The following is a 15,168-nucleotide window of genomic DNA, read 5'->3' on the forward strand; positions in this document are numbered from 1 at the left end:
AACAACTGACTCGTATTTATGACGGTCATAGTGTCCCAGGGTCATACAATCAAACTTTTGCAACCTTCTGACAAGCCAAGTCAATGGGGAAGCCGGATTCGCTTAATGACCAGAGTTACTAACTTAACTGCAGCGATTCACAGGGCGAGAAAACTCATAAAACGGGGCAAAAGTCACAGAACAAAGGTCTCACTTAACCCAAACAGATTTTGGGGCGCCAGTTGTAGTGGTTGTAAGTCGAGGACCGACTCTGTCCTTCAGGGAACGGGAAGGCCGGGGGAGGGTTGAGAGCGGGTCTAACAGCCAGGGGAAGGGGAGAGACGTGGCAGATCGCCTCTCCCTCGTCCTTCTTGCCCGGCCATCCTGCACGAAAAGACTAAAGATCTTTCCGGCTCAGGGAGGAGCCAGGAACCATCCACGATGACCAATGAGGTAGACTTCTCCTGAAGCGGGAGGCTTCATTCCTAACCTCATCAAGCCCCGCCCCCCCTCGCAGCCGGACCGGGGGTCCCCGTCCCTCCTTAAACCCGAAAATCACCTGGGGGCGAGGATCTCCCTCAGCACGCGCGGCCGCCGGCGCCGGTTCCTTCCGTCGCCACAGCCTCAGCCGCAGCGAGCCCAGCTGCCGCCTCCGCCACCATCTTGCAACATCCGGCTCCAGCGGCAGCGCTGACGTGTCACGTTCGTCCCGTGCGCGTGACGTCATTGCGCCCGCCCGCCCAGTCTTGCCTTACGCGAGAGGGGTACCTAGAGCTACGAAAAGGAAGAATCGTCCGCTCGTGGCGACTGGGGAAATCGGAAACCACCAGGCAGCAGCAACACACGGACTTAAGTCGACGTGCGATAGCAACTTTTCATTGAAAAAGTTATTGTTGAGTTTGCTTTATCGCACGTAACGTGTGCGTTCTTTTGTGGGATCCGACCCCTTGGAAGAGTATAAGAATGGACTTGCAATTTCTGATCCCGACTGTAGATAGTGTTTCTTTTTTATAATTCGTATCTCTATGGACACATGTCAAACTTCTTATTTAATTGCCTCAACAGCTGCTTCCACATCCAACCGAATATCCGTGGCCAAAAAGTTTCTGTGGCTAGAGCGGTTCCTCTAACTAGCCTGTCTAGGCGGCTTTCAAATGGAGACAGGAAGTGTCTCCATGTGTCCATTTTTTTTCTGCTTTGGGTAAGAACAAAAGCCCTGGAGCATTTTTGTTCCTGGGCAATTGCAACCTGTCGCTCTGGCTGGCAGATGGAAGCGGAAAGAGACGAAATTATTTGCATTTTTTATATTGCACTAAATCAGGGGTCCTCAAACTATGGCCTCTGGGCTGCATACTGGCAATGAACGTTTGTGTTGCTGCAGAGAGTCTCCCCCTCCCTTTGTGTGGGTCGGAGGGGGGCAGAAATTTCAACTTGGGGTCTGCTTCAGCCTCCTGGTGCAGGGCTTTGGGCGAAGGCTGGAGGGAAGTGCCCCTGGTGGCCCTTGTTCCAGTGGGACTGCTTCATGGCCTGGAACTGGCTGACCATCTCAGCTTGCTGAGCCTCCAAGTGCCGGTTCCTGGCCTTGCACTCCCGCAGGTCTTTCCTCTGCTTGGAAAGCCTATGCTTGTAGTCCTCAGTGAGGTGCTTCTGCTGAGCCTCCTTCTCTGTCAGATCCAATTTGAACTGAGCCGTTTTGCCAACTCTTTCTCATGGTGGCTGCTTAGCTCCAACAACTGCTTCCTGTTGGGGCCCTAAGGAGCCCAGGCAGGCAGGCAAGGAGGGGCTGGGAAGGGAGGGGCAAGTAGACGCCCCTCGACATAAGTGACATCAGTTGGCCATGCCGACCCAGTCACATGACCACCTAGCCACGCCCACCCAGCCAGTCATTAAGATCATATTAGTGGTCCACAGGATTTTACTTTAAGAATTTAGTGGTCCCTGAGGTCCGAAAGGTTGGGGACCCCTGTTTTAGAGGATGGTTGAAGCACTTGGAGGTTTATCTGGGTCCTCAGGATAACCTGAGTGGTGCAAATGGTTCCTGTAGTCTGCAATTTTTTTTCCTCTGGAACTCCATTCCCTACTCCCACCCCATTCATCCGAAATTGTATAGCTAGAAGTCTGTAGAGATTCTCAGTCATCCAGGTCATGGTTGCCCCAAAGGTGTTTTGATTTTTTTCCCCAAGAGGCAAGCGGACCTCTGTTTTTTTTCTTTGAAGACGTTTCACTTCTCATCCAAGAAGCTTCTTCAACGCTTGACTGGATGGTGGTGGGGAATGGAAGGATGCAAGTGACCAGCTGTCTGCAAGGAATATAAATCCTTCCATTCCCCACCATCCAGTCAAGAGTTGAAGAAGCTTTTTGGATGGGAAGTGTAGGAAGTTAGTACCCACCCCCCTCCTAGAAGAATGAAATACCGTATATACTCGAATATAAGCCGATCCGAGTATAAGCCGAGGTCCCCAATTTTACCCCAAAAACTGGGGTAAACTGGGGACTCGAGTATAAGCCGAGGGTGGGAAATGAGGCACCACGGTTGAAACCTCCTCCTCAGCTGAGAAGGCTGGCGGCTCCCCGCCCGCCTCTCACTGCACCGGCAGGGCTTCCGTCCGGTAAAATGTGAAAAAGAAACCTCGAGTATAAGCAGTATATACTCGAGTATAAGCAGTATATACTCGTGTATAAGCCGAGGGGAGGTTTAACAGCACAAAAAATGTGCTGGAAAACTCGGCTTATACTCGAGTATATACGGTATTAAAAAGAGCAGAATATTATATTTCCCTGGATGAGAAATGGAGAAACATGTTTTAAGGACAAAGCAGCTCCCTGCAGCTTCCTGCCTCTCCCCCCACTTTTGTCAATAGGCCATTAAGGCCTCAGCCAAGCTCACTCATCCCCCCCCCGCGCCGCCGCCTTTGTCAATGGGCTATCATCTGCAACACAATAGGACCCATCTACCAACAGAAACTCACGCACCTGGAAAAATTACATCAGCCAGCAACACTAGCTAAGACTCCCACCCCCTGGGGGTCTGACAACCAATCAGGATACTCTTCTTGTGCCCCAGGAAATTCAAAGCTCAGATAAAGCATAAAGCCAGCTTCCCTTCCCTTTTTCTGTTCAGGAACTCAAGCCATGTGAACCTGACCACCATTAAACCATCTTTCCAAGCAGCCTCCATGTTTCCAGTGTCTTTATCCCCACTTGGAACTGAACCCAGATGGATGTTTTCTTCCAGCAATTGGCGCCCCAGATGGGACTCCAAGCTAACCTAACCAATGGACCTGACCCAGGTAAGCCTCCCTTGCTAGCAGCAGACCCATTGAGTCTGTGGATAAGTTTTCCTGGACCTTGGCCATTTGGAACTAGGTTTTAAAGGGGTTTTGAGTGTTGAGCTCAAAGCCTGCTTGGAAAGAAGGTGAGTACCTCTAAATTTTAATTTTAAAGCATGGAAAAGCATGGGAAATATGTGTATGCCTGCATGTATGTGAGTGAGAGGGTTTCTCCCAATCACAGCTGGATCTTGCTTCCTCTGTGCATTTCCTAACCGCAGAAAGACCAACAGTCTGGAAAGCATGGGGGTTTTGCCAAAGCACAGGACGTTCTGTTAGGGAAGGAGGAAATGTGTGTGTGGGACTCCACCTGAGGAAACAGTCGGACTCCACCTCTTTGAGCAACCTCTAGCCGCACCTCTGCCTATTGCTAGCTCCACCAAGCTGTGACCGGTAGGCTAGAGAAAGCAAGGGGGGGGAAGCCAAACGTGGAACTTTGTGTTTTCAAGGAACGGAAGCTGAGCGAAAGGAAAAGAAGCGTGAAGGGAGAAAAAGAAATATATAGGAACTATCGGTGTATCTAAAAAAGAAAGCAAAGCCTAAAGTGGTGCATCTAGAGTGAGAGGAGGTGCTTATACCTGCTGTAGGGGCAGTAAGGTCCTCTGGGATCACTATTTTTTTATTGGTGATCTTCAAATAAGAATTCCCTTAAGGAAGGGGCCCATACTTTGATAGAAGGGAGTCGGAGTCCTTCGCGGATACCTTTTTTTTCTGAAACTGCGGGAGTACTTGGCTACGACAAAGTGAGCCTCACATTCCGAGGATCATGGTAAGCGTAAGCTCGAGGGTAGAGGGAATTCCCCTGAGAGACATGCTTGGGGCCTGGGACGCCAGGCAGGTGCCAGTGTTAGCTGGCATGCGAGAAAAGAAGTTGAGGAAACTATGTGAAAAATGGGCTTTGCTAAGAGATAACACCAGGAAAAAAATTTGGCTAAATAAAGGTACTTAAAAGAAAAGGGAAATATATAAACAGGAATGTTGGGGTTTTTGTTTGTTTTGTTTATTTGTTTGTCTCTTTCTCAGTCTTCTATGGAACCACGTGGTATGTCTGTTAAGACATGCCTTCCCTAATTTACTGAGATTTATGGTGGGAATGATCAGTGTGTGTGTAAATCTACGAGTTTTGTTTTCCTCTTTGTCCTCCTTGTTTTTTTATGTGTGTATGTATGTCTTTGTGGGCCCTCGTGGTAATTGTAACTGTAAAATGTATCTGATCTCTAGAGATAAGAATTTTAAATTGTTAGGGAAAAACAAAAACAAAAGGTTGAAGCAATGAAAATGGGGAAAAGAGAGAGAGAGAAAAAGGAAAGAAAGAGCCTTTACCCTGTTCTTGTCTGGCCAACAGGAACAGGGTAGAAAGAACTTTTCATTTCTGTTTTTTTTTCCTTCCCTCTCTTTATCTTAAAATAGCAACTCAAGTTTATGAAGAAACGTTTTAAGTTCACTTACAAGAGGAAAAAAAAATCAGTCTTGCATTTACTGTGTGTTTAAATGATTTTACCTGTTCATCTTCTGCCTAAAGCATGTGAATCGAGTTTTTTCTTTCTCATCAGTTGTGTCTCCATTTTATTGAAACTGCATTATCTTTTAGTAACTGCAATATTGATGTGTTGTTTCTTTTCAAACACTGCCTGCAAGATATCTACCCCCCCCCTTTAATCCTGTTACAATGCCTTTCCTGAGCTTACCCACAAAAGGGGGGAGGGGAGCCTGTTCTAATGCCTTTCAGCCCTGCAAAGATGACTGTACAACTGTGGAAGCAGAGCACATGGTTCCAGATGCTGCCCCCAGAGGAGACCTTCCATTTGTTTGAGCCAAGAATTGAGTTTGAATCCAGTGCCCACTGAAAGTCATCACAGCCAACCAGAGTGGAGCAGACCTTCCAAGCCTGACTGACCAGTCTTACTACGAAGCATGCCTCCCAGCAGATATGAAAGAAAGGACCCTGAGATGTACAAGTAAAGACTAAAAGACTCTTTTCAATTCTCAGAAGACAACTGGAAAGACTATGGGGGAGGTGGAAAATTCATTGTAAGGTTTTCTTTCTTGTCTCATTTACATTGTAATCAGTCTAAAGTACTCATGTAAGGATTGTATTTGAGAGTGGCTATCACAACAAGTTCTGAACAATTTAGATGGTAGGGAAATTTTTCCAGCATGTTTGCAATGTTTGTATTGCCTGTATTGTAAAAGTAGCTACAGGCACACACAGAGAGAGACACCATTCAGAATTAGACTGAAACTATTCCCTTCACTTATCTCCACACAAGACTTCTCCTAGGTTGATTTTGCTCTGTGGCACTAAAAGCCCAAGGAGTCAGATCTCCCTGCTAATTCTATGGGGGAGGGGCATCCCCCTCAGGCAATTCCCTCACTTGAGGAGATAGCAGAAAAAGTGATATCCAAAACTCAAGCCCTGGATGTGACTCACAAATGATGCTGCCCAGTTGCCCAGCAAAGCAAGATATGTTGCACTGGTGGTCTCATGAGTAGAAGTCCCAGGGCTCATTGTGTGTAATTTTAAAAAAAAGAAAGAAAGGAAGGAAGGAAAAAGCCTGGATTGCACACTGATTAAGCTCAATTTGGCCTGAAAAAAATCTTGGATAGACTAAAGTAAGAGCTAGGGCAGGTTCAGTAACCAACCCTTGGAAATGGGGAGCCTGTAATTTAAAGAAAAACCATGGCTGTGAAAAATTTTGGGATGTGTGTTTGCTTGAAACCTGACTGGAAGCTCACAGAAAGTGATACCTGATATCTGAAATTAATTGGCATAGAAAATTGGATACTGTAAAATTCTTACCAGAACTTTTCTCCTGGCTGCAAGACCTTCATGGTTGAAAGCTTTTGGGAGCCACTGAAGGAATCCTTTTTTGTTACCTCTATCAATGCCTTCTCCTTTGCATCAGAACAATTAAAAACACCCATCAAGACTCCCTGATCTGATCAATTTAAATTTTTTGCCAAGAACATGTTTCAAAACTCACATGTTTTGAAAAGAAAAAAAAGTAGGCATTGTAGGAAGTTAGCACCCACCCCTCTCCTAGAAGAATGAAATATTTTAGAAAATATTAAAAAGGGCAGAATATTATATTTCTCTGGATGAGAAATGGAGAAACATGTTTTAAGGACAAAGCAGCTCCCTGCAGCTTCCTGCCTCCCTCCCCCACCTTTGTCAATAGGCCATTAAGGCCTCAGCCAAGCTCACTCATCACACACACACCCCCGCCGCCGCCTTTGTCAAAGGGCTATCATCTGCAACACAATAGGACCCATCTACCAACAGAAACTCACCACATGGCACCTGGGGAGATTACATCAGCCAGCAAGGCTAGCTAAGACCCCCACCCCCTGGGGGTCTGACAATCAATCAGGATACTCTTCTTGTGCCCCAGGAAATTCAAAGCTCAGAGAAAGCATAAAGCCAGGGCGTGCACAGCTTCCCTTCCCTTTTTCTGTTCAGGAACTCAAGCCATGTGAACCTGACCACCATTAAACCATCTTTCCAAGCAGCCTCCATGTTTCCAGTGTCTTTATCCCCACTTGGAACTGAATCCAGATGGATGTTTTCTTCCAAAAGAAGCAAGAAAGTCCAGTTGCCTCTTGAAAAAAGAACCTTTGGGACAACCATGACCTGGACGACTGAGAATCTCTACAGACTTTTATCTACACAATTTGGGATGAATACCAGTGTCACGTGACCCCCTTTTGTGAACTTCTGAAGAGCAAAATCAATGGGGGAAGCCAGATTCACCTAACAGTCGTGTTACTAGCTTAACAACTGTGGCAAGAAAAGTAGTAAAATGGGGCAAAACTCACTTAAATGTATCACTCAACAACACAAATTTGGGACTTAGTTGTAAGTCGAGGACTGCCTGTACCATTACAGACAAAGGGAAGTCCAGGCTCTTCTTGAAAACCTCCAGTGATAATGTCCGTAGTGAACCATGCTACAGTTTGATGCATCATTTGTACTTTTACTTTAATTCAAAATAAGATATACACAGGAGGGATTTGACCTGACACATCTTGAATGGTCAGAAAATAATTGATTTTTACAGATTAACAGAGTTGGAAGGGACCTTGTAGGTCATCTAGCCCAACCCCCCACCCAAGCAGGAGACCCCACACCATTGCTGACAGATGGTAGTCCAATCTCTTCTTGAAAGCTTCCAGGGATGAAACTCCCACAACTTCCGAGGTCAACTTCTGTTCCATCGGTTGATGGTTCTCACTGTCAGGAAATTTGTCCTTATTTCTAGGTCAAAACTCCCTTGTTCAATTTCCATCAATTATTCCTTGTGTGGCCTTTGGGTGCTTTGGAGAATAACTTGACCCCCTCCTCTCTGTGGCAGCCCCTCAAATATTGGAAGACTGCTATCCTGTCTCCCCTGGTCCTTCTCTTCACTACACTAGCCATGCCCAGATCCTGCACCCATTCATTGTATGTTTTAGCCGCCAGTCCCCTAATCAACCTGGTTGCTCTCCTCTGCACTTTTTCTCGAGTTTCAACATCTTTTTTATAGTGTGGTGACCAAAACTGGATGCAGTATGAATTCAATTGGAATTGATTTGGAATTGGAATTGAATTGAAATTTGATTGAATTAGATGAATTGAATTGAATTCTTTAGTGTCCAAGTCTGTTTAGACACACAAGGAATTTGTCTCAGGTGCAGAAGCTCTAAGCATACATGCAAAGCAACAGATTAGTGATAATTATATTACCAATAGGAGGGGGGAGTATAGGGTAAATGATAATACCTGTTGTAACATATGCCGGTGAAACATGGACACTAACCTCACAATCGATACAAAAGCTATGAGTGGCGCAAAGAGCCATAGAAAGATATAGGCTCCTCATCACAAGACAATAAAAAGATCTGCACATGGATAAGAACAAACAAAAATATACGATGCCATCAAGAGTAAAAGAATTGAAATGGAAATGGGCTGGTCACATAGCAAGAAGAACCAATGGCAGGTGGACCAAGGCAGTCATAGAATGGATCCCACTTGATCAAAAGCATCCACAAAAGTGATCTAAAAACAAGACAGATTGATTAAATCAGCAAGTATGGCATGCCCAATTGGCAAAAGAAAGCTCAGGACCGTATTGATTGGAAACATGCAGAAGAGGCCTTCATCCTTCAGCAGATAGATAATGGCGATGATGATGATGATGATGATGATGAAATACTACTAAAGCCATACTACATGGGTAAACACACAGACACTAGATGGCACTGTGAGAATTAGGTGCTCAGCAGAGTGATGGCATATGGGGAAAAAATTGTCCCGGTGTCTAGTTGTTTTAAAAGTGCAACTGAAAATCTGCCAAAGTCTTCATGTTTTGGTGAGCCTGACTGGAAATCCCTGCTTTAGAAAAAAAAATCTGTTTAATTTCATTTTTTGCTTTGAAGTTTCTTACTTTAGACTCGAGTAATCAACGTTGCAACACTTCATAGGTCTAATTTCTCCCCCTCTTTGGTCACCTTAGTGAATTTGGCCTTGACTGGCATTTACTGTCAAATCAAATCTTAACATTTACCACCCATAGCTTTGCAAATCTCAGAATATTAGGCTGGACTGGAAAATTAACGAAGGCAGTTATGGCACTCTATTTTGTCTTGTAAAAAAAATACAACATGGTTCTATCTGTGAAAGTACCAGAAATTGGTTTTTATGACTGTAAACGTATGAATTGATTTCTCTTTCGTTTCCCAGAGTCCAAAGATCCAATTGTCCTTTGGGATGGAAATCACTGGGTTTTAAAATCCTTTCCAAAAAAGGATTACATTTACTTGTGATTTTTTTTCCAGGAAGATTTGTATTTGCTCATATTACAGTCAGATGCATTGGGACCAGATTTAAGTTCCAGTTTGCACGTCTGAAGTGCTGAAGTCACCAATCCATTTTACAGGTAAGCTGGCGTGATGTGGCCGGATGATTTTAAGATCAGTTTCATTTTCCCACCTGTTTCTTTCTTCCCCCAACTAACCTCCATGATTAAGTTTTCCAGAAACTATAAAGGGTGTAGTACCTTGGTAGAACTTTGGTCAACCTGATTAAAGGTATTTCCTTAATGAGCTCTGAGGTACATCTCTCACAATCAACATAGAGGAATAATTTTTTATCTTACTGAAATAAGAACGTAAGAATGATTTTAAGAATGCTTTTATATGTATGTTTTTATTAGGCTGTAAACCGCCCTGAGTCCCCCGGGAGATAGGGCAGTATAAAAATGCGATTAAATAAATTAAATTAAATAAAGAATTTGAGTGGTGGCCTACAGGTGGCGCTCTTGCATCACAATTAGGAGGCTGTGAGTTTGATCCTAGATAGAAGCAGGTATTTCTCTGGGCACAATGAGAATATATCTGCTGAATATAACTCCATATTGGCAACAGGAAGGGCATCCGGCCAGTAAACACTCAGCTCCATTCAGTTGCCCTGACTCCATCCCGCAAGGGATTATGGGGTCATTGAAAAATGATGAATGCTTTTAAGGATTTCATGAGCCCCTCCAGTGTTGGAAAAAGACTCCATACATTTCCTTCAGTGAATTAAATAATCTAATCTGACAGAAAAGCAAGACCACAACCAACACTTCTAAATGCTTACTGACATAGTTTATTGCAAATCATGTAACAAAATAAAATAAAAGGCATCATTTTTGCAAACTACACTTTTGCATGGTTTTTTTTAAATTACAGGTTTGTTTGTTTTAATCTCCCACATCTCTGACTTATAAACTACAGTCTAATTTATAAAACATAAAAAGATTTGACACCAAGAGGCGGGTGTTAAAAATCTCTCATTGTAGAGACGTGCCAACACTTTCCTGTATCCTAAGGGTGGGGAGATTCTCCAGAGGTCCTCAGAACAAAACAAAACAAAAACAAAGTTTGGGAGGTGATCAGATTCCCCCCCAAAAGACGCCAGTGTGTTCAACATCTGAAGTCTGAATAACATCTTTCCCAGGATTACAGTTCATGCAATATGTACCATCTCACTCAAAGATGCCAATGCAGCTAGAGGTCAGTCCTACCTGGGCATCTCAGAGGATGTTCCTTTGAAGGTAATTCTCGACTTACGACTACAATTGGGACTGGAATAGCTTCCATTCCTAAGCGATGTGCTCACTGAGTTATATCCAATTTTACTGCCTTTTTTTGCCACCATCATTAAGCAAATCCCTCTTCCCCCATTGACGCTTGTTGGAAGCCCACCTGGGAAGGCTGCAAAGAGCAATCTCGTGACCCCAGGATCTTGCAACCTTCCATCCACACATGCTGGTTGCAAAGTGCCTGAATTTTGCTCACAGAGCCACGGAGATTTTCAGTAAGTGTGAGGCTGAGAGTCCCTGTTTTCAGTGTAATTTTGAATGGTTAATCAGCTAATGACTAAATCAAAGACTTTCATGTAGCATTTACTCCAAAGGACCCAAGCACAGGTTTGCAATCTCACCAGCTCACCAACTGTTTCATTCCTCCCTTGAGCAATATTTTCAACAACCCCCACCCGTGCAATGCTTTCTTTTCATTTAGATTTTTTAAACAAAATCCACCCATATCATTTTATGCAAAAAAAAAAAGTATTTACAGAACATTAGCTTTGCCATAGGCGCATACTGTATATATATATATATTTGTATACAAATTCAGCTGCTCCACTTGCCCTGCTGGCCCCCGTTCTCTAAAAGAGAATAATACAACCATTGCAAAAAACCAGAGGTGAATTAGGAGGATTCCCGCAATCGATCGCAGGGATACCAGCTTTCTGAAATTAGATAGAAGCTGATGCTATTCGAACAGTGGTCAAGTTGTGGTGAGGTTTTGTTAAGCCACATCCCAGTGGTTTCAACAGTGGCTTCTTCCAGCTGCCAGCCTGCTAAGGACCCCCCTGTCTGCCCCTCTGGACACCCCCAATTTGAAGTCTTTTTCCAGCCACCTCCAGCTGTGTCGAGGGATGCAACACAGAGTAAAGAGAGCCTTTGATACACACTGCCTACAGCATCAAGGCACTGACCTAGCGCATGAATGCTTAAGTGCGTTTTGGAGGACAGGAGACTGGCAGAAAAGTTGGAACTTCTGCCCTGGACTTTGATCAGTGAAGATAATTTTCTCTCGCGAGTGCCTGTCTCTAGAAGGGCAGAATCCTTTTAACCCGTGTCCCAAAAGTGCTTTTTTTCAAAAGGCAACTGGACTCTGTTTTTCCTTAAAGACATTTCACTTCTCATCCAAGAAGCTGCTTCGGGGCCAACCCATCCATTCATACTAATGTTCCTGTGCAATGAAGCAGAACTGAAGAAGCTTCTTGGATGAGAACTGAAACATCTTCGAGTAAAAACAAAACCCAGCTGCCTCTTGAAAAAAAAAGCCATTCAGACCAGGATGACTGAGACCCTCCAAAGACTCTGAACCCATGGAAACCCCTCCCCCATTTCTCACTCTAGGGATTTTCCGACTAAAGAAACTGGTTAGTCAGAAGGAACCCACAATAAAACCCAGTTAACAGAAGCCATCATTCAATCTTGGTTTCACATGATAACAGCTGCAGAACTAAAAGACTTGGTTCATTCCATGGGAAGACATTATAAGGCTGTAATTCATGCTAAATGTTGCTAGAAAATACACTTTTCCCCAAAGGTTTCCACAATGTAGGCCACTACTGTAGGTACAGTGCCCAGGATTGAGTTAGGAACACAACCGCCTTGTTAAAAAACACAGGGCACAACTTTCTTATTCTATGCGTGACCCAGGGCAGTTTTTTCCTTTCTTTTTAACATTTGCAACATCTGTGGGGTGGGAAAAAGGGGAGAAGCATTCAGAATTCACTTGTAGCTTAAAACCTCTGATCCTGGTTTTTGATCATAGGCAGTATTTAAAATAAATAAAGGAAAACATTCAGCTTTCATGCAAAAAGATGGATAAAACTATGTAATACTGAAACTTTAATACAAAGATTCACGATCCATATTATGAGTGTTTCTCTCCCTTGGACTTCCAGCCCAGCCAGCATGCTTTAAGGTGGGTGGAATTCAGCTTGAATTGGTGGATACACCTTAAAGTTGCCGTGGTTGGGAAACGCTGCCTCATTTCACTCTCCCATATCCTTGGACTGCCCATATGTGTATCGGATGCTCTTTTTCCAGAATTCCCACCTGCCATGATGGCTAGGAACTTCGGGAGGGATGTAAAAAGCCGATACATCTATATGTCTATATATCATCAACACCCAGGGAACATTTTAAAGCGCTCTTTAAAAATAAACCATCAACTTATATTTAAATTATTTTTCCTCATATAGGTACATTTAAAAAAACAAAATTGCCCCTCCCCTATTTTATTCTGTTTTTAAAATGAACAGGAAAAAATATCCTGATCAATAAATACGTGTCATTTTACTATTATGGATCATTTCTTATAGCTTTACAGAAGAACGTTTCTCTAGGCAAAAAAAAAGCATGATACAAATGTTTGTTGTTTTTTTTAAAAAATGTCAATTAAAAAAAGTCCCCATTAATAGACTTTTTTCTATTCCTTGGAATAGTAAATGCAGCCCATGGAATTCTTAACAGAACATATAAATAAAACGGCAGTGTTTTCACATAAAAGAAAAAGTACATAAATAAATAGTAAAAAAGAGGAAGAACGCAGTGACGTTTCCAACTTACGATGTATGCAAAAATATTTTTTTTAAAAAAAAGAAAAAAGAAAAACGGGATTTCTCCAGTTCAGCCAAGGGGGTCTGTCCGTCTCGCAGGGCAGCTCAGGTGCCCCCCCCCTTACTTGAAAACTTCTGGGATGCGCCCCACCTGGGGCTGCACGCTGGTGGGTGGGCTTGAGATCCCTTCCGACCAATCCGAGACGTTGGAATGGGGGGAGGAGCTTGACCACTGGTCCGGTGACTCCGGCGAGGGCGTGAGGAAGGGGTGGTCGGGCCCCTGGAGCTGATGGCTGGGCGTGTGGTCCATGGGGGAGGGGTAGCTGTGCTGGGAAGGTGGAGTCAGGAACTGGGGGGTGGTCAGGGCCTGGGACAGGCCGGGGGGCAGGGAGGTCGCCAGCACCTGGGTGTCCTGCGGCAGGATGGCGTGGACAGCCAGGGCGCCGCTATTCATTGGCTGCTGCAGCTCCGCCTGGCTCAGCTCGTTCCCGAGGAAGCTCGCCCCCACTTGGGGGGCAGTGTTCGTGGCCCCGCCGTGGCCTTGTGGTGGGGGCGGCTGCTGCTGCTGCTGCTGCTGCTGTTGTTGCTGGGGTTGCAACAAGTGTGGCTGGGAGTGGGTGGGCAGGAGGCCCCCGGGGACCGCCTGGTAGGTCATCATGGGAGCCAGAGGGGTGCCGGAGAGGCCGCTGTGCAGGGACGTCAGCAGCCCGTGCGGCAGGGCCTGGCTGGCAGGGTGTGTGCCCTGTGGGAGGCCGCTCCTCAGCGGGTTGTACTGCCCGGGCACCAGGCTGTTCTGCAGGCGGTTCAGCCATTCGCACTGGCTCCCGCTGACGGCGAAGTTGAGCGAGGCTCTGCCCAGGAGGGCGCTGGCGCTGGAGACGGGCAGGTGGGACAGGCGAGGGGGCCCTGGCTCAAAAGGCTGCATCTGACTGGCTCCCAGGCCCAGATCCGCCTTGCTGACCAGGTTGAGTTGGCTGATGCTGAGGTGGGAGTCCGGCATGCCGGGGAGGTGGTTGAGGGGCATGGAAGGGGAGGCCTGGAAGGGGGAGGTCATCAAGGGCGGGGAGGCCACGTCCGACAGGTAGCCGTGCGGAGACTCCAGGGAGTCAACTGGGGAGAGGACTCCGGAGCCATCCAGCAGGCAGCCCTTGACCTCCTGAGACTTCTTCCGGGGAGCCTTGAGCCCCTTCGGCTCCTTCCCGTTGCAGCTCAGCCCTTTGGTGCTTGGCTTCCGGGCCTTCTTGCCCTGCAGGCCTGGCTTCAGGTTGCCCAGGTAGCCGCTGGGCGAGCAGAGTGGCGGGGAGAGAGTGGGGCCCCCCAGAGGCCCCCCATTGTGCAAAGGCGGGCTCCGCACCAGGTTGTATTCGTCCAGGAGGCGGACGATGTCATGGTGCATGCGCTCCTGGGCGATGTCCCGGGGCAGGCGGTCCATGTGATCCGTGATGTCCCGGTTGGCGAAGCTGTCCAGCAGGACTTTGGCCGTTTCATAGCTGCCTTCTTTGGCTGCCAGGAACAAAGGGCTCTCTTCCTAAAACACAGGAAAGCAGGATTTCAGACCCCTCCCCTGAATCCATCAGCCTTCCCTATTGGGTGAGGCAAAGTGGGCGATTTCCTTCAGGAGAAGGTTTCTCCCAAGGGGCCCCCATTCCCTCTTTCTAAGGCTCTGAGGGAGCGAGGGGCCACGGTCACCCAGCTGGCTTCCTCTCCGCAAGACTAGAATTCACCCACTCCCAGTTTCTAGTGTGGAACCTTCACCACTACCCCAGACTGACTCTATTGCTTGTGTACATTTGGGAATGGGAATGGGAATGGGGAAGAGAAGAGAAGGGGAGAGGAGAGGAGAGGAGAGAAGAGACAATAGAATAGAAAATGGAATGGTATGGTATGGAATGGAATGAGAATGGGAATGGGAATGGGAATGGGAAAGGGCGGGGAGGGGAGGGGGTCAATGTATTTTCCAAAGCACCAGAAGGCAAGACAAAAAACAATGGATGGAAACTAACTAAAAAGAGAGAAGCAACCTGGAATTAAGGAGAAACTTCCTAACAGTGAGAACAATTAACCAGTGGAACAGCTTGCCTCTCATGTTATAGGGGTTCCATCACTGGAGGTCTTTAAGAAGAAAATGAACAGCCACTTGTTTGACATAGCATAGAGTCTCCTGTTTGAGCAGGGGGTGGGATTAGATGACCTTCA

At 46.0% G+C, this 15,168-nt stretch overlaps 2 protein-coding genes across 8 annotated transcripts in view; both read right to left on the bottom strand.

Moving 5' to 3' along the window:
• SEC16A (SEC16 homolog A, endoplasmic reticulum export factor) overlaps positions 1 to 674 on the bottom strand; it is an 82,997-nt gene extending 82,323 nt beyond the window's left edge. For all 7 annotated transcript variants that reach the window (XM_058159133.1, XM_058159137.1, XM_058159138.1 and 4 more), the window contains exon 1: positions 539 to 674. The gene's annotated coding sequence lies outside the window, so the exon portion shown is untranslated. The remainder of the gene's footprint in view (positions 1 to 538) is intronic.
• A 9,236-nt stretch (positions 675 to 9,910) lies between these two features.
• Positions 9,911 to 15,168, bottom strand: part of NOTCH1 (notch receptor 1) — a 101,380-nt gene continuing 96,122 nt past the window's right edge. Inside the window, exon 34 of the mRNA XM_058159016.1 lies at positions 9,911 to 14,500. Within this exon, the coding sequence (XP_058014999.1) occupies positions 13,094 to 14,500 (1,407 nt within the window). The 3' untranslated portion in view covers positions 9,911 to 13,093. The remainder of the gene's footprint in view (positions 14,501 to 15,168) is intronic.

Source organism: Ahaetulla prasina, chromosome 16 (assembly GCF_028640845.1).
Source record: "Ahaetulla prasina isolate Xishuangbanna chromosome 16, ASM2864084v1, whole genome shotgun sequence".
Taxonomy (NCBI): domain Eukaryota; kingdom Metazoa; phylum Chordata; class Lepidosauria; order Squamata; family Colubridae; genus Ahaetulla; species Ahaetulla prasina.